A 19,346-nucleotide genomic window follows, 5' to 3' on the forward strand; every position below is an offset into this window, starting at 1 on the left:
ATGAGATTGAACAGGATTGGAATAATGGTAGGTGAGAAATATAAACGTCTCTGAGCAAAAGCAGAACCAGGCAAAATTCTTCCGCTATCCTTTCACTTTGCTTTTTCCATTTGTAGTTATCAACAAAGTTATCATTCCAGGGTAACTGAAAGTACTTAGAACCACGTAGCAATATTTACAATACACAGTCTAAGCACAATAAAGAAGCTCTTAATAAAATGAGGACTGCTGGCACATCTCGGTGCGGTTCAGCCGCAGTTAGAATGCATTCATCACCTTATCACTGAGACTGAACTCCAGCTTCAAACTTTTGCTGTGTAAAATATTATCCTGAATTTTCTTTCATTTTCTTTATATTTGGAATGCCATGTTACCATCACCACCACTTCCTTTATTCTTTCATGGGACGTGGGCATCACTGGCTGGGCCAGCATTTTTATTGCCCATCCCTCATTGCCCTTGAGAAGGTGGCGGTGAGCTGCCTTCTTGAACCGCTGCAGTCCATGTGGTGCAGGTACACCCACAGTGCGGTTATAGGGGGAGTTCCAGGATTTTGACCCAGCGACAATAGTGATATACAGGGCCAGACCCCATACCCTGGAAGCTCGGGACCGGGCGTGTGCTGGAGTTGGGGGTTTTACTGAGTTTAGGTCCTAGGCCTAGCATGTACTTATAATATGTAAAGTAATGCATGAAAAATAAAGAAATAAAAGGACTTTATTCAAATTGCTACCCAGGGCACCAACTTTGAATGGACCCAGTTTTCAGGTCCTTCTGGGCTTTGGGACTCCGGATCAGGGGTCTGGTGCCAAGTCAGGATAATGTGTGGCTTGGAGGGGAACTTGCAGGTGGTGGTATTCGAATGCATCTGCTGCCCTTGTCCTTCTAGGTGGTAGAGGTCATGGGTTTGGAAGGTGCTGTCGAAGGAGATTTACTAGGAAGGAGAATCTGAAACTAGATTGTTCAAGATACAGGTTTTAAAAGCATATAGATGTTGCAATACTAGCTCTTAGAGGAAGGGAGAGGTGGTGAACAGCAGGGAAATTATCTCTCCTTGTACACATTTGAACATTTTCCCCATTAAAAGACTTCATTTCCCATTAGAAAATGGAATGTTGTACCACAAGTAAATACTGAGAGAAAGACCAAAACATCATTCAGAAGAGAATTAGTAAAGTATTAACAATGATTTTTAAATGTGGAGAAGGAGCAAAGAAAAGAAATTGTTCCATTTGCACGGCCACAATGGCACTATCGTCTTCTCTTGCTATAATCTCTAGGATTCTGTAAGACTCTGAGATGCCACATTAGCTTGGCCATATCAGATTTGAAAATGGTACAATACAATTTCAACTTAGGCAAATTAATTGAACCATACAAGTTGGAAGATCCCAGCTGAAGTCATGATCTCCGCTGAGTTCACTGATAAGACCAGAAGACATAGGAGCAGAAATTAGGCCATTCGGCCCATCAAGTCTGCTCCGCCATTCAATCATGGCTGATAGGTTTCTCAACCCCATTCTCCCGCCTTCTCTCCGTAACCTTTGATCCCCTTACCAATCAAGAACCTATCTATCTCGGTCTTAAATACACTCAATGACCTGGCCTCCACAGCCTTCTGTGGCAATGAATTCCATAGATTCACCACTCTCTGGCTAAAGAAGTTTCTCCTCATCTCTGTTCTAAAAGGTCTTCCCTTTACTCTGAGGTTGTGCCCTCGGGTCCTAGTCTTTCCTACTAATGGAAACATCTTTCCCACGTCCACTCTATCCAGGCCTTTCAATATTCTGTAAGTTTCAATCAGATCCCCCCTCATCCTTCTAACTCCATCGAGTATAGACCCAGAGTCCTCAAATGTTCCTCATATGTTAAGCCTTTCATTCCTGGGATCATTCTCGTGAACCTCCTCTGGACCCTCTCCAGGGCCAGCACATCCTTCCTGAGATACAGAACCCAAAATTGCTCACAATATTCTAAATGTGGTCTGACCAAAGCCTTATGAAGCCTCAGCAGCACATCCCTGCTTTTATATTCTATTCCTCTCAAAATAAATGCCAACATTGCATTTGCCATCCTAACTACCAACTCAACCTGCAAATTAACCTTAAGAGAATCCTGGACTAGGACTCCCAAGTCCCTTTGCACTCCAGATTTCTGAATTCTCTCCCCATTTAGAAAATAGTCCATGCCTCTATTCCTCCTACCAAAGTGCATGACCTCACACTTACGCACGTTCTATTCCATCTGCCAGTTCTTTGCCCATTCTCCTAACCAGTCTAAATCCTTCTGCAGCCTCCCCGCCTCCTCAATACTACCTGTCCCTCCACCTATCTTTGTATCATCTGTAAACTTAGCCAGGATGCCCTCAGTTCCTTCATCTAGATCATCAATGTATAATGTGAAAAGTTGTGGTCCCAACACTGACCCCTGTGGAACTCCACTAGTCACTGGCTGCCATCTTGAGAAGGACCCCCTTATCCTCACTCTCTGCCTCCTGCCAGACAGCCAATCTTCTATCCATGCTAGTACCTTGCCTCTAACACCATGGGCTCTTATCTTACTGAGCAGCCTCCTGTGCGGCACCTTGTCAAAGACCTTCTGGAAGTCCAAGTAGATAACATCCATTGGCTCTCCTTTGTCTAACCTACTCGTTACCTCCAAATTCGATTGATTTGGAAAAGCAGTTGTCTTTGCCTCCAAATCGCAGGACTAGTGTTTGGCAAGTAAGCAAATCAGCAAATTAACCACTGAACCTTGCTAGAAATTAAAACTGTGACACTCTCTATAGATCACAGTTTGCCAACTCCGACTGTCTAGGTTCACCAGTGAAGAATGGCTATCGGGTCTTGAGTCAACAACTTTAAAAGAGAGAAGAAAACTACAGTGGGAGAAGAAGAACTTCCTTGCCACTAGTAACCTATTCATTCTCCGACGAATCACAAAACCACATAGTTATTTGGACAAATGGCAAAAAAGTTTGGTCAAAGAGTAAGTTTTAAGGGACATCTTGAAGGAGGATAGAGAGGCAGAGACGTTTGGGGAGGAAATTCCATTAGGCTGGTCAGCAGAAGGCACAGGGGTGCCAAGAGTGAAGTGATAGAAATCAGGGATGTGCAAGGAGCCAGAATTAGAGGAGTGCAGAGATCTTGGGAGGGTTGTAGGGCTGGAGGATGTTATAAAGACAGGGAGGGATAAGTTCATGGAGGGATTTGACAAGAGTGTAAGAATTTTAAGTTTGAGGCATTGTCAGATCTGGTGCCAAAGTACGTCAGTGAGCAGAGGTAATGGGTGAGAGGGTCTTGTTGTGAGTTAGGATAGGGGCAGCAGAATCTTAGATGAGCTGAAGTTTACGGGAAGGCTGGCTAAGTGAGTGTAGGAATAGTCAAGGCTGTAGATAACAAAGGCATAGATGAGGGTTGCAGCAGGAAATGGGCTGAGGCTTGGGCAGAAACTGGTGATATTGCAGAGGTGGAAATTGGCAATGTTGATGATGGCAAGGATATGATGCCAGAAGTTCAGGTTAGGATGCTATAGGATGGTGAGATTGTTAACAGTGGGGTTCAGCCTCACAAAGTTGCCAGGGGAATGGAGTTGATGACCAGAAAAAAAAAGTTTGTGGAATGAACCAAAGACAATGTCGTCAGTTTTTTTTCAATATTTAGTTGGAGGAAATTTCTGCTCATGCAAAACTGAACGTAATACAAGCAGCATGGCAAATCAGGGGCAGTAGGAGGACCAAGAAAGATGGTGGTGAGAGTGAGCTGGATATTGTTAATGTACTTGTGGAGCCTGATGGTTTGTTTTTGGATGATGTTGCTGAGGGATAGTATGTAGATGAGAAAGGGAGTCAAGGACAGACCCGTTGGGGGATCCTAGTGTAACATTGTGGCAATGGGAAGAGAAGCTATTGTAGGAGAGATACAACTGGACAGAAAGGAATGGAACCAGATGCAGGCAGTGTCAGCCAGCTGGACATCAGAGGACAGACACTGGAGAAGGATGGTGTGCTTAACTGTGTCAAAAGGCTACAGGCACGTCATGAAGGTTGAGGAAGTATGGTTTGCCTAGTCACAGTCATATGGTTTGTTATTTGTGACTTTTGTGAAGGACTGTTTCAGTGCTGTGGCAGGGAAATGATTTTTCTCTATCTACTGTATTAAAATCTCTCAGCCTCTTGAAAACGTTTCTTAGGTCACATGTTAACCTTCTCTGGTCCAAGGAGAATCGACCTCACTTTTCCAATCTCGCCTCATAACTGAAGCCCCTTCGTCCTTGGCAACATCCTGATGAACCTGCACTGTAACCTTTCGAAGGCCTCTCCATCTTTGCTGGAAAGTGGTGCCTAGGATTCTCCACAATACTCCAAAATAGACCTAACTAGTGATTTATCAAATTCTAGAATGAACTGTTTGCTTTTATACTCTATTTGTCTATTTGTAAACCCAAGTAACCCACGTGCTTTGTTAACCACCTTATCAGCTTGCAGTGTCATCCTTATGGATTTGTGTACACGGACACTGAGGTTTCTCTGCTCATTTACACTTTTCAAAGTTGTGTAATTACAGTATACTACCTTTCCAAATTAGTCCTCCTAAAGTGCATCACTTCAAACTTCTCCAGACTGAACTACATCTGGGGCCTTCTGCCCATTTCACCATTGCGTCCATGGCTGGAATCGTCCCAGATGTGCACAAAGTGCGGTAACAGGCAAAAAGGAAGTTGTATACCCGCCAGCCAGAATGGCGAGTTTTCACACTGTATCATCCCATTTCCAGCACGCCCCACCTCATTAATAATGCATTCACGGCAAACACTCCAGGTTGCTGGTGGGCAGGCTCGAATTTGCCCACCCCACCATGAACTCAGCGCTTTAACGCCCCGGTGTCATGGTTAAAGCACACCAGAGTGCAGCCTACTTCATTTCCACAGACCAGGGCTGCTCCAGGGGACAGATGGCCCCAAAACCAAAGAAGAAGGCAGCCCCCCCAAATTTAGTGACGCCTCTCTGGGGCACCTGCTGGATGCAGTGGGAGGCCACCGCGATGTCCTCTACTCCCGCTCTGGCCTCAGGAGGTCCACCAGAGTCACCAATCCGGCCTTTGAGGAAGTGGCAGCGGTGGTCAGTGCCACCGGGGCACAGAGGAGGTCAGCCATCCAGGGCAGGAAGACGCTGAATGCTCTCATCTGTTCCGCCAGGGTAAGTCTACCACCTTATCAGTCTCAACTCACACACTCACAAACTTAAAACACATCCACAGGTACCTCACACCTTCTAGGGACAACACCACTAACTCTCACACACACCCTCACATTTCTATCTGATTCATATCCTCTGGAGCTCACGTCCTCATCCCATCCATGGCTCACTCACCACACAAACATTCCACACAGTGCCATGTGTCCTGCTCATACTCTCTCCAACTGTCTTCATACAGGAGAAGCTGGATCACAATAACAGGGTGAGGTCCCAGACTGGGGGTGGAGTGGTCCACATTAGGCCCCTCACTCACTTTGAGGAGTGTGCCATCGCGCTGACTGATCAGGACGTGGACCATGCCTGTGGCAATGGTGAGGTTGGTGGTGAACACCCATGTGAGGACCTTGCACCACGTCATCTCTCCTTCAACACAACTGTGAGTGCTGTGTCTCCTGCTTTTGACTCTGCTCCCATGCACTAATTATCGCTACTTTGGTTCACAGGGAGCTCTCCCAAGTGACCGACACCCTCAGCCAGCCAGTCCCTCAGCTCTATCCACGTCCTCACCTCAGGCTAAGAGGACACCTCCTCCAATGAAGAGCTGGAAATAGGCAGCCTGGAAGACCCATCACAGCGCTTACCCACACCCTCCACCAGCGCAGAGACACACACCTCAGTGGGACCTAGATCTAGAGCAGGCTTGGGTTCACAATCTGGTGGTCGCCGCACATACACGTACCTGCAGCAGGAGGAAGTAGGTTCAGCCGAGCTCCCTGGCACTCGGAGGACTGCTGGAGAAGAGGTATCCGTGAGGTTTGAGTCAGATGACAAGCCTCTGGGTTCGGCCTTCCAACTCATCCTGGAGAACCAGCAGAAGGCGGGGAACATCACGCAGAGCTGTTGGAAGCTCTCATGAATGGCATGCGAGTAGAGGAGTGCGTCTGTCTGCTCTCCGATGAAGAGGTGACAACATATGCACATATGGAGGTCTCCATGGGAAGGATGGTGAATGACATGGAGACCCTGGTCCAGCAGAACACGGAGTTGTGCACAAACCTACACTCCATCGCAGCAGCCATGGGAGAGTTCCTGCAGTGGCATTGCGAGAGGGAAACTGGGCAGCTCGGCATCCCTCTAGGTGCTCCTCCCCCTAAGGAGTCAGGCCGGGGCCCTCGGGCACCTGAAGGGAGGAGGAGCAGCAGCTGGGCTCCCCTGGGTCATGCACTCAGGGATCTCAGGGGCTGTCCTCTCCCTCCGAGTCCCCTTTCCCTGTGACCCCCTCAACCTCGTCCTCTGTCACCACAGAGGGAGCTGCTGGCCCACAGGAGGACAGACAAAGCAAGCCAGGGCCCCCAAGGCCACTGGTCTCCAAAGGATACACGCCAAAGTCATCAGAGGCAACAGAGCCAATCATCACACAGGCTGTCTCTACCCCTGCTGTGGATGTCAGGGTAGCACCTAGAAGAAGTGGTAGGCCTAGAAAAGTTAAGAAATTCTGATAACAAGTGGTTGAACAGGTGAACACATTTTGTCACTTTATAATCTGAAAATATTTCACTTTCACTGAGTAATGTGTAATGTTGTCTTTCAGCTTCATTGACAGGCTTTGGGGGTCCTCCCAATGCATTCCGCCCCACACCCCCGAGCCCCGCCCTACTAGCAGTTTAACTACACGCAGCCAGACCACGAGTGATTCTGGAGGGAGAAGTGTTTGTGTGGCAGGGCCTTTCGGAGCCTCGTGCAAACACTCTCCCACACACACAGAGCCTTCCTCCATCACACTCACCTCACTGTCCTGAGCATTTTCAATGCTGCCTGCTGGGGTTCACTTTCAGTGGTCCATCTGAGCCTGACCTGCATCTCCGCCCACCCACTGACCACACTCCCAGGCAGCACCTGTACCCGTCCAACATGAGGCTCCGCCCACTTTCGATTTCGACAACGATGGTCGTAGTCAGGTTTTTGCTCAACTCCCCTGTCCTTTCCCTTCCCCCAGTCACCCATGTCCTTTCACCCATCACTGCCAACACTCCTGGCATCACCTTCCACCTCCCACCATCACCTACCAACCTGTATCCTTGCGTTTCCAGGATGTCCAGGTGAATGTGCATGTTCCCTACCTTACTGAGAATCTCACCCCCATCCACATTGACTGCCCTGACCTCCTCCTCCCCACCCTAGGGTCCGTGTCTGCCTCCGGGTCCCCAACAACCACCCTCACAGTCTCTTCTACTGCTACAGACACACCCTCACACTTCCAGCTCTCTCTGCCCCCTCTCATACTCACCATTCCCTCTTACCATGCCGACCCTCAGGTTGCTTCCCAGGAGGCAGTCATTGACTCCACAGACCTCGTCCTTGCACGTTCACCTGGATATCCCCCACCCCTTACTCCCTCCTCCACAATTACTCCCTCCTCCCGCTGAACAGTTTCCTCCCTCCAAATTCCTTCCTTACACCTACCTCCCCTTGCTGCATTCTCCCCCTTTAAAACCTCCTCCCCTGTACTCCCTCCTTCCCCACCAACCTCACCACCATGCCATCCCCTTCGTTCCCCCACTCCCAACCTCACCACCCCTACCCCCTGCCCAGTACACCTTCTCTCCCACTCACACCTGGACCTTCCTCTCCCCACCCCACCTCGCCGATCTTCTGTAGCAGCCCATGGCCAAGGTCATGATGTTCCGAAACAGACCCCAAGCATCAACGGAGACCTTCCAGCTTCTGTGAGCTGCTTCGCGGCAGAGCCATGTCTATGAGAATCCATCCAGTATGCGATGCAGGTTTCCCTCCAGGTTCCAGTAGCTGTAGGCCTCCAGCATCTTCTGCTCCTCCGATGTCCACCATCTGAGCCGGACCCTAACGGTAAGTCCCGATTTCTGCACGTCACACTTGCCCAGACGTGTTCTGGGCCAGCGTGTTTCCCATCGTCCTAGCAATAAATCTGGGGTGGGCCGGTGGGGGGGTGGGGTGGGGGGGCTGATTACGATCGGGCCTTACTGAGCAGGTTCACGCTGGCCCCCAGCAGGGTTGGCGTTCTGCCATGGCAGGCAGCATCGGATGATCCCGCTGTGCTTTCACGGCGGCGTGAAACCGAATTTTGGCCTTCTCGCCATATTGTCCCCCACCCTCGTCCGCCATGACGCCCGCAGAAAATTCCAGCTTATGTCATCCTGAAATCTATATTTCATCACTACTGGCTACCATGCCAACTTCCATATCATCCAAATGCTGTTCCTTCCACCCGAGTCTGGGTAGGTTATAAAAATTGAATACATTAGTGAGTGAAAAGCTGACCCACGGGGGACACCTTTGCAAACCCAGTCTGAAAAACATCCATCCACCACCACTTTTCCTGTCACTGAGCCAATTTTTATCCACACCACCACTTCTCCCTTAATTCCACGGGCTTCCATCTTTTCTGCAAGCCTCCTGTGAGGCACTTTGTCAAACATCTTCCAAAAGATCATATATGTTAACATCTATTGCATGATCTCAATCAACCTTCTCTGTTACCAGGTCAAAGAACTCAGTCAAGTTAGTCAGACACAATTTGCGATTAACAATTCCATGCTAGCTCTCCTTGAGTAACCCACATGTTTCCAAATGAAAGTTTAGTTTGTCTCTGATAATGGTTTCCAATAACCTTCCCTCCCTGCTTTCTGGAATAGTTGCGGACATTTCTAAACCTTCAGTGCTGTGGCTTTATTCCTCTGTCAAACGAGAGTTTAAACATTGTGACCAATACCTCTGCTACTTCTGTCTTTTGTGAAGGTACCACCTCTAGTCCACCAGTCTGGTGCACAATTTTAAATTGAGAACCCCTATTCTACAAGTACCAATTTTAGATTTTAGTGGGAAAAATCTCTATTCCATCCATATCATGCACATATACATTATACATTAAGTAAACTTCAACCTGCTTCCAAATCCTTCAAAGTGTGGGTGTGGAGTCTACATTCGAACTTTGATTAATTAGAAAGAAATGGACTCATTCACTGGAGAAGGGAACATAAATAGATTAAACCACGTAAAGAACTCATGCTGGGCGAGGGTTGCCATAGTTACGCTGCTGGCTTTGAAAGAAGCGAGCTCAGGCTTGAAGGGTAACAGATCATCAGTTACCGGTTGCTAATCTTAAACAAATGGAAGACCCCGGGAATCAGTGATGGGCATTGTTACTGATGTTATTCTTTCTGATTCAGCCTCCTTCAGAAAGCCTCCTGTTGTCTGCTGTTTTACCATCTCCAAATAGTAACAAATCAGATATTGATTGTTTCAAAAGTTATGACTCATGAGAATTGACTTTTAAAAGCTGCAGGACATGTTCACGCAGATATAGATTTGAGCCTTTTTTGTGTGAGATGGCCTTTTGGCTGATATTTCCAAATTTGATAACCAGACTTCCATTTCAACAATTTAATTTAATCCTTTAATGATCAAGCTGGCCTTTTGGACCTTCTTGTGCTCAATGTTGGTCTGGATGAAACCCTAATCAGAGAAGCCTTCCAACAATTTCAACATCCAGTAATAGTTCCTCAAGCTGGAAAGTTTTCACGCTCCCACAGAATAAAGATCAGCCAATGATATGATGGGATATAGGCATCAGGTATAAAAGCGGCACAATTTCTTTGCAAATCTTTACTTCCAACAGCTTTGCCAAAATGCCGCTAAGATTTAATCTTCACTGTATCAGTAATGACAATAGTCATGGAATGGTTCCTCAGCTTTTACAATTTGACAAGGAGAGAAAACCATCTCACATTTGCGCAAGAGGGTTCAAATTCAAACTTGTTTCACCCGTTTTACAAGTGTAAAATGGACACAAAAAGGATGAATTTTGGGGAGCAATGTTCTACAACACAGGGACACCTGAAGGAAGTCTGATCAATAATTGGGTATGGGCATTTTTCATGCATCAGGCAAAGCCACCTAAAACAGACATGAGGTCCCTCACATATGCTAATGGGGGGCCTGCCACCTGTTTTAAAGACCCTTACCAGAAATTAGACTGCCCTAGCCTCTGGCCTGGTTAGCCAGGTGTGGTTCCGGCCCATCCAGAGAAGGTAAATTTAATTATTTTTAACTGCTTTGGAGTCCGGCAGTTCCACAGATCTTCTGACAGCTGGTGTCCGCTGCTATCAGTCGCTCTCCGATTGTCCTCCTATCCCTCTCAGGGCTTAGCCGAGCGAGACAGGCAGTGTGAAACTGTAGGCTTCCATCAGGCAAGATGCCTCTGCAGGTGCCACCAGCAATTTGAGGTTTCTTTATATTTTTAGATTTTTCTTCAGCTACTGATAGCAAAAGGAAACAGCGGGCACAGGCTCCATCGTCATTTGGAGCAATAATCAGCAATGATGTGCCTATGGATTTCTAGACCCCATGAAAATGTGGCATTTGCGAGAACTGTGTCAATTAGTTCAAGGTTTCCCAAATCACATTAGCAGCACAAGCACAGAAATAAATTGTGTGCAGTTTTGGAAGTACACAAACCCTACAAATTGGTTACTTCAGAAACCTAGGCCTCAACTTTAGCTGGGGGTGGGGAGGGGGGGCGCGGTGGTGAGGAGGGCAGGTTAGGGTTGCCAACTCTGGTTTGACGTGGTCCTGGAGATTTGCTCATGTAACATTCGATAACATGGAATTTGATCATGTGACAGCACTCGTGACGCTTTATCATATGGCACTTGATCACATGATACTTTACCACTGTTTGCAGATGTTATTGTATTTAGCTTAGTATAGCAAAGCCCCAAATAAAATAGTTCATTTTTTGTTTACAAGCCAGATGAATAACAATTTATATATCAAAGAAAGAACAAAAAGAGAAAGATAAATAATGTTTAAATAAAAACTACTATTATTTCTACAGTATTGACCACAATGAGAAACAACAAGCCAATAGTGCAGATTCGGTTTTTGTACAATTTCATAACTTTACGTAATAAAAACAATAAATAAAACCAAAATCAAAACTAATTCAATTCGCTGGCTCTTACACTCCATCACTGAAGCCCAGCTTCGGGAAAGTGAGGCTCAGAGGGCGACACCAAAGCTGCCAGAATCCCAGAATTAAATACATTATACAACAGCGCGCATTACAGAATCGTTACAACACAGGAGGCCATTCAGCCCGTCATATCTGCGCTGGCTCTCCAAATGGGCAATTCGCCTAGTTCTCTCCCTTAACCCTGCACATTCTGTCTTTTCAGATAATGATCCAATTCCCCCTTGAATGTCTCGATCAAACCGGCCTACATCACACTGTCAGGCAACACGTTCCAGATCTTAACCACTCGCTATGATCACAGGCCAACGGGCACTCTCCCTCCTCCAGTGTGTGTTGTCCTGCCTCCCCACCGTAGTTTGTTGTGCTCTTTTCTTCGTCCCTTCATTTGTGCTGCACCCTCTCCCCCAACTTTGTGTTGCTCACTCTCTCTCTCTCAACCTATATTTTTCCTTCCCTCTCCTCCCCAGATTGTTTTTTTCTCTCTCTCCCTCCCTGCTTTGTGTGTGTGTCTCTCTCTCTCACCCTCCCTTCTGCAGTTGGTTTCTCTCTCCCCAGTTTGTGTTTCTCTCTCTCTCTCTCTCTCTCCCTTCCCCAGTTGCTCTTTCAGGACTCACGTGATTTCCCGGCAATGTTCACTGGTCCCCGATGCCACCATCCTCACAGTCGGTAAGGAAGTGCGGGTTTCTGAATAGCAAGCGATCAGCAGTGCTCAGACCATGCCATTTTGTTGCAAGTCATGACAACGTGCATAGAAGGTCAGTTTCTCCCGAGCGGCCGGTATCACTGCTCAGGAGGCTAATTGCTGACTGATGTAGACCCTTTCCAAAAGTGGGTGGATTGGAAACACCAGGGGCTGAATCTTACCTATGTCGGGCGGGCTGGGCGGGAGCGGGCGTGGAGCCGATTGCCGCCCCCGAATGGCTGCGTGCCGCCATTTTACGTGGCCAGCATAATACGCGTTCTGTAGCGTCCAGCACGACGGAGGCTGCAGAGCTCCCTCAGGGAGATTAAATACACAGTGAAACTTTTTTATAAATGAAGTGAAAAATTATTTAGACATGTCCCCTCATGCGACAGTGTCACATTGAGCTGCGACATGTTTGTCAGTTTAGCCAAATTTATTTATTTATTTTATTAAACCTTCAGGAAACCTCATCCCGCCCGTGGATGAGGTTTTCCTGAAAAACGCGAAGGCCACTTGGGCTCTTCACCTGCCCAACAGCCTTAAGGTTGGACGGGAAGTGTTGTTAATGACTCATTATTTTAATGGCCTTAATGGGCCGTTGACAGTTCAGCGGACACGCAGCCACCTCCGGTGCGCACCCGCCGGACGAAGTAGCGCGATGACGTCGGGACGCACGCCCGACATCATCGCGAGTCATTTTACATGTGGGCGTGTTGGGCCCGCCCCCCACGCGCCGACAGCAATATTCTGGCCCAGGGGCACGTTTGGAACTGGCAGGATGGGAACCTCCACTGGGATCTCGGTGAGAGGGTCAGGCCGTTATAACTCCGGGGCCTTGTTTAAATAAAGCAGGACAGTCTGCCTCACAAAGCGGATAGGAATGCTGAGGGCACGAGGGAAAATTGGGTTGGGTAGCCTTAGCGTGGCAGGGATCCAAAAGGGAACGATCCTCGGCATGAAGTTGACACTGGGCAGTTTCTTCAGCAGCGATGATAATGCCAAGAGATCAATATAAAGCTGGGGCTGTGGAGGCCCAAAGACTGTCCATGGGGCCAGGGGAAGTACTCCTGCTTCTCCTGGCCTGCAAAGATTTCACTACAAAGTTATTTGTCTAAATTTACTGTGGCTCTCCTGGCACCTCCCCGCCAAATATTTTGGGTAGCTTTGACATCGGAAGGACCCCAAACCCTGAGCTCATCATGAGAAATCACATCGGAGCACCAATAACACTTTAGGTCATCACAAGCCTGCGTGGGAGCCTCGACCAGCTTCAAATTCATGGAGATAAAATGTCAGCAGGCAGGGTCAGCGCGACCTCATGATGGTACGTGGACTCACCCTCATCTTAACCCCTTCCCACGCATCAATCTTTCAGGACAAGGAAAGGTTCAAACTCAAGGCCTGTGTGTCAGAAAATTTGTTTATGACCCTGCAGGTATACAACTAATTTGTCCAGATTACAGAATCACAGAAGTTTAACAGCACAGAAGGAGGCCATTCGGCCCATTGTGTCTGCACCGGCTCTCCAAATGAGCATTATGACTTAGTGCCATTGCCCTGCCTTTTCCCCGTACCCCTGCACATTTGTTTCTATTCAAATAATCATCTAATGCCCTCTCGAATGCCTCAATTGAACCTGCCTCCACCACACTCCCAGGCAGTGCATTCCAGACCCAAACCACTTGTCTGGTTTCTTCTCACGTCACATTTGCTTCTTTTGCAAATCACTTTAAATCTGTGCCTTCCTGTTCTTGATCCTTTTTACGATTCGGCCCAAGCGCATTACATCAAAAGATCTGGCATCTTTAATGAAGGCAGATTTATAATGGGACACCTAACCACATTAGGTAAAGCAGAAAATGTCCATACATTCTGCCTTGAAGGTTCCCTCAGGTCAAGAGGCTGAGAATTAAAGAGATACATCGTTCTACTTCTCCCATGAATAAAATTAAAACTAGGAAAAATTGACTTTCACAGAGATAGCTTGGCATTTCAATATTATAAATGTATCACATTGCAAATATATACACAGGAGGCACTACAGAATATTAACTTAAGATAGAGAAAATATGCTCATTGCACTCTGGATGGGATGACTTTGTGCTTTAACTCAATCTTACAGCACAGGGCACTTTTGTTGTATTACTGCTGGTTGCGAACTCCCAGGGAACAGTAGTGCATCATGTCACGTGTACATATTCAGCCCAGGTACTGCACAGACTCAGGCACTTACACAGTGAGCTACAAGCAATTTTTGTGCTGTAATATTTCTATCCCGGTTACACTGTGTGGGTACCACCTGGAAATAAATCAACTGTGACTGGTGTACATGGCTGCTGCATCGCGTGAGGGTCAGGGTCAAATGGGACACACAAAACTAGGATCTGGAATGCAGGGTGGTACAAGCAGATTCAACTGTAACTTTTGAAAAGGAATTGGAGAACAACTTGAGGGGGGAAGAGGTTTTCAAAGGGCAGGAGAGTGCGACAAATTGGATAGTTCTTTAGAAGGGCTGGCACAGTCGCAACGGGCCGAATGGCCTCCTTCTGTGTTGTATCATTCTATGATTCCATGGAACAGAGAGCCTCGACTCACCTGCACAGCTACCACAGAGAGCACCTCAACACAAATCCTGTTGAACTCATCGAAACAGCCCCAGGCACCAGTCTGTGCCAAGCCTTTGTAGATATTGCCACAGGACTGTAGGAGAAAAAAAAGCAGAAGAATCAATATTACGCAGTGATACATTTTGGTACTAATAACAAGGAGAGGCAACACAGACTAAATTTGAAGGGAGTGCGGAGACCTGTGGGTATATGTCAACAAATCTTTGAAGGTGGTGGGACAAGTTGAGGAGACTATTTCAAAAGCAAATGGGATCCATATGATTAAGGAGCAGCAGTAGCCCATTCAGCCTCTCAAGCCTGCTCCACCATTCAATAAGGTCATGGCTGATCTGCTCATGGCCTCAACACCACTTTCCTGCCTACAAAATGCAGGAAATACAAGAATACAAACACGATCCTTGACTTTATTAATAGAGGCATAGAGAACAAAGCAAGGAGATAATGCTAAACCTGTTTTAAACATTGGTTAGGCCTCAGCTATGGAAGTGCGTCCAGCTCTGAGCCTCACACTCTAAGAAGGATTTGAAGACCTGTGAGAGGGTGTAAACGTGATTTGCCAGAATGGTAACAGGGATGAGGGGCTTCAGTTATATGGAGAGGCTGGAGAAGTTTGATTGTACTCCTTCGAGCAGAGAAGGTGAAGGGGAGATTTGATAGAGGTGTTCAAAATCATGAATGGTTTTGATAGAGTGAATTAGGAGAAACTGTTTAAAGCGGCAGAAGTGTCAGTAACCAGAGAATACCAACTTAAGGTGATTGGAAAGAGAACCAGAGGCTACATGAGGGAACTTTTTTTTATGCACTGATTTGTGGTGATCTGGGATGTACTGCTTAAAACATTAATGGAAAGATATTAAATTGTAACTTTCAAAAGGGAGTTAGGTAAATAGTTAAAGGGGAAAAAAAACTGCAGGACATCAGGAAAAGAGCAGGGGAGTGGGACTAATTGGAAAGCTTTAAGAGCCAGCATATGCATGATGAGCAGAATGGCCTCCCTCTGTGATGAAATTTATACTGTTTAAAGAGGGTGGAGCAGGTGAAGCTGGGGGGTCATACGGACTCGAAACTTTAACTCTGTTTCTCTCTCCACAGATGCTGTCAGACCTGCTGAGCTTTTCCAGCATTTTCTGTTTTTGTTTCAGATTTCCAGCATCCACAGTATTTTGCTTTTATATTGTGGCCTCCTCCTGTGTTGTGTCACTATTATTCTACGCTTACAAAAATGTAGTTGGATTTATTGTGAAGTTTTAAGATCTGTTTCATTATTTCAGCGCATAATCTAGGCCTGCACTTTAGAGCAATATTGAGCGATTGCTGCCTTTGTCACAGCAGTCACTTATCGATGAGATATTACAGTAAGGTCTCATCTGGACATAAAAAATTCCACACGACTCAAAGAAGGTGCAGGGAGTTTTCTCAGTATCCTGGCCAATATTAATCCCTCAATGAATAGCACCAAAGCAGATTACCTGGACGTTTAACGCATCGCTTCTACATGTCACAAGGATGAAAGCCACCATATCTATGCAAGCTTATTTAATCTCTTCTTCTCATAGGACATTTTATTTGCTGGTTTGTTGCATGCGTCAATTCTGAATGGAGAGTATTTTGAGCTGTGGGACAATATTCACTGGGCCCTGGATTCAAAGTGATTTCCCCATGGACTCCTAATATTCCAAACAAAAAATCCGCTTAAATTGTAACAGGGCTATTTTAACCCAAGCTTTCACCTGGTCCCCCCACACCAATCTTAGTTTAGTTAACCACAATTACGATGCCAATCATGGCTCTATTGGTAGCACTCTCACCTCAGAGTCAGAGGTTTGTGGTTTCCACCCCCATTCCATTGACTCAAAGTCTAGGCTGACACCTCAGTGCAGTGCTGAGTGAGTGCCATGCAGTCACAAGTGTCAGCTTTCGGGTGAGATATTAAACCAAGGCCCCCTCTGCCCTGGTAAATGCAACAGAAAGGCACTAATCGAAGAAGAGCAGGGGAGTTCTCCAGGTGTTCGAGCTAATAGTCGCCCTTCAACCAGAACAAGTTGCCTGGTCATTATCACCTTGCTGTTTGTGGGACCCTGCTGTGCATAACATTGGCTGCCACGTTGCCTATATTTCAAAAATGGCAGGACTTTAAAAGTACTTCTTTGCTGTAAAGTGCCTTGGGAAGTCCTGCAATTTTTTGGTTTCACAATTGCAATGCTGTATCTGCTAGATATGGTGTGCCCATAATTTCATAGTTCACTCAATAAGATGCATACATAACAACTGGTGACAAGATGTATTAGAACGTTTTAGGTGAAATGTCAGCTAATCTGCAAATAAGAAATATCCAGTAAATCTCCTCAAACTGCAACTTAAATAACACGAGCATTTTAACCTGGATGATAATTTGGGTTTAGTTTGGACTAAGGAACAAGGTAGGTTAAAGAGCATAAGATTAGATTCTTGAGAAGTCTCCAAAAATACTTCCTCTTCACTCGTATGTTAAAAAGGGAGGTGTTTGTGTTATAGAAATACAAGTTTTGTATTTTTAAAACTGTAATCAAGGTTAAAATAAAAGATAGTTGGAGCGCTGTGACAATAGGTCAACACAATAACACCTATGCTGCTAACTGTATCTTCATACTCTCCTCAGTGTAGGAACAAGTGCTTAGGAATATGCTGCATGACGGGAATATAGGACATTTTACATGTTCACATGAAATTCTTAGGTATTCCAAATTAACAGGGAAATTAAGCAGTGTAAAGTAAATTGCCAAATGCCTATTAAAACAACAACTAGAAGAATGTCACAGATTATTTGTCCCGAAACTGTTATTACACAGCTTATTCTCCCAAATTCTGGTGTACTGCAAGACTCATATTACCATGGCAACGCTGCTCCTTTAATTCTGATTTAACAAGTTCGTATTCACAACAGTCTGTTCACCACATAATGCCTTACTCAATTGATAGATTATGCCAAAAGATATCACAGGCATTATGAAAATGGCTATTGAGTTGTCAAAATATATCTGAAGCTTTAAGTATATGATGTAGCCATATAATTATTTTGGACTGATGAGGCAAGACAAGAGGACCAGTATTGATAATCTGCATGGAAGTCAGCGCTTTAAGCTTCAACGAATCAACATGGAACATTTTTGCTTAACAACGAGTTGGTTACTTGACTAGCAATTAACTGTTCAATCCATAGAAGCTTTCAAGTTGCATGATTCACTCAAAATTACATTCCAGCATAAAAAAACCTGTCTTTATGTCATTTGACGCGGGAATAATGGGTTTCCAAACAACTTGATTTGAGGGAGTATACCCTGTCCACTGGACCATTATCAAGGCATATTACACTTTGCACATATATACCATAATAAATATTCTGGAATAACTTTAGCCAGCTCAGACTGAAAAAGGTTTAATAATAATTGGTGTACAGGGTTAGGAATGTCGCAGTAACATAACCAATTTGTAGACTGAAGTAGTTGGTGTACAATAGGGTTTAAGGTCCATTTGTAAAACTGCAAACCTGGCTCAATTTGGACCAAGAGCAATACAACACATGTAAATATCCCTCTCCAGTAAATATCCTGCAATACCTCAGCTGCCAACAGTAGCTATGGCCAGAGCCACAGAGCGGAGTGATTTATTTAACCGCCTCCCCACCCCCACCAACATCCCAACTCCCCTCCACCCCCCCCCCCCCCCCCCCAAATAGTTTCAAACAACTTCCCTATTCATGCTTTGAGGGGAGCGGGGAGTCAGGGATACACATCTCGGTCTGAATTTTTCAGGCGGCAGGAGGGTTTGGCGGGAGCGGGTGGGATGGTTGTGGAGCCGATCGCCACCCGCGATTGGCTCCGCGCCGCCATTCTACGTGGGCGGGCCAATTAAGGCCCGCCCAGCATAAGACGCGAGCTGTAGCGCTCAGCACTACAGGGAGGAGAGAGAGAGCCTGCGCGCGAAAGAGCGCTTCAATCTCCCTGAGGCATGGAGCTGCCTTAGGGAGACTGAATCGCTATTGTAATTAAGGAATAAAAGGATTGAAAATGTATTTAAACATGTCCCCTCATGTGACTGTGTCACACGAGATGGGCCATGTTTTTATATGTAGGAAAAATTTCTTATTGAATTAATAAAAGCTTTAGGAAACCTCGGCCCACACGTGGATGAGGTTTCCTAAAAAACATGGAGGCTGCTTGGTCTTTTCGCCTGCCTGCCAACCGTAAGGTTGGACAGGCAGCATTAACAATGACCTTAATCACTTCCTTAATGACTCTGGCAGGCGCCCGCTGAACAAAACATGGCGAGGCAGGGCGATTACAGGACGCACACCCAACATCATCACGCGTCATTTTACACATCAGCGTGCAGGGCCTGCCCCTAATCTCTAGCAGGCACGTGGAGAAAAGTCAAGTGGCAAGTAGGCCTCCTTGCTAACTAACACTTATAGAGAGTCAGGCAAGGGCTGAGTTAGTGCCCAACATCACAGCTCATGTACTGCACTGGTACAGAGGGTAAGGCTCAATCCAGAGTGTGTAAGTGAGGTGGGTTTTTCAAGCAGATTATTAATGACTCATGATCACAGCTTTAAAGGCCTTGTATTCAGGGTAAATGACATCAGTGGAGTCATACTTGTATCACATTTAAGTGCCAAATGTTCACTTTAACCACTGAATAGGGCACACTGCTCGGTTATAAACTCATACGAAGGTCTGATTTACACACAGAATATATGGTACTTAATGACAATGAGCCAGATTGTGTATGAGGCTTGGGGGAGGCAGCATAATTACGAAAACCCTTCGAGGAAATCATAACCAGAAGGAT

The 19,346-nt window shown here is 46.1% G+C and overlaps 1 protein-coding gene across 1 annotated transcript in view; it reads right to left on the bottom strand.

Moving 5' to 3' along the window:
• Positions 1–19,346, bottom strand: part of dnah9 (dynein, axonemal, heavy chain 9) — a 563,627-nt gene that overhangs the window by 415,101 nt on the left and 129,180 nt on the right. Inside the window, exon 28 of the mRNA XM_078570706.1 lies at positions 14,488–14,592. Coding sequence (XP_078426832.1) covers positions 14,488–14,592 — 105 coding nt within the window. The remainder of the gene's footprint in view (positions 1–14,487; positions 14,593–19,346) is intronic.

Source organism: Cetorhinus maximus, chromosome 24 (genome assembly GCF_964194155.1).
Source record: "Cetorhinus maximus chromosome 24, sCetMax3.hap1.1, whole genome shotgun sequence".
Taxonomy (NCBI): Eukaryota; Metazoa; Chordata; class Chondrichthyes; order Lamniformes; family Cetorhinidae; genus Cetorhinus; species Cetorhinus maximus.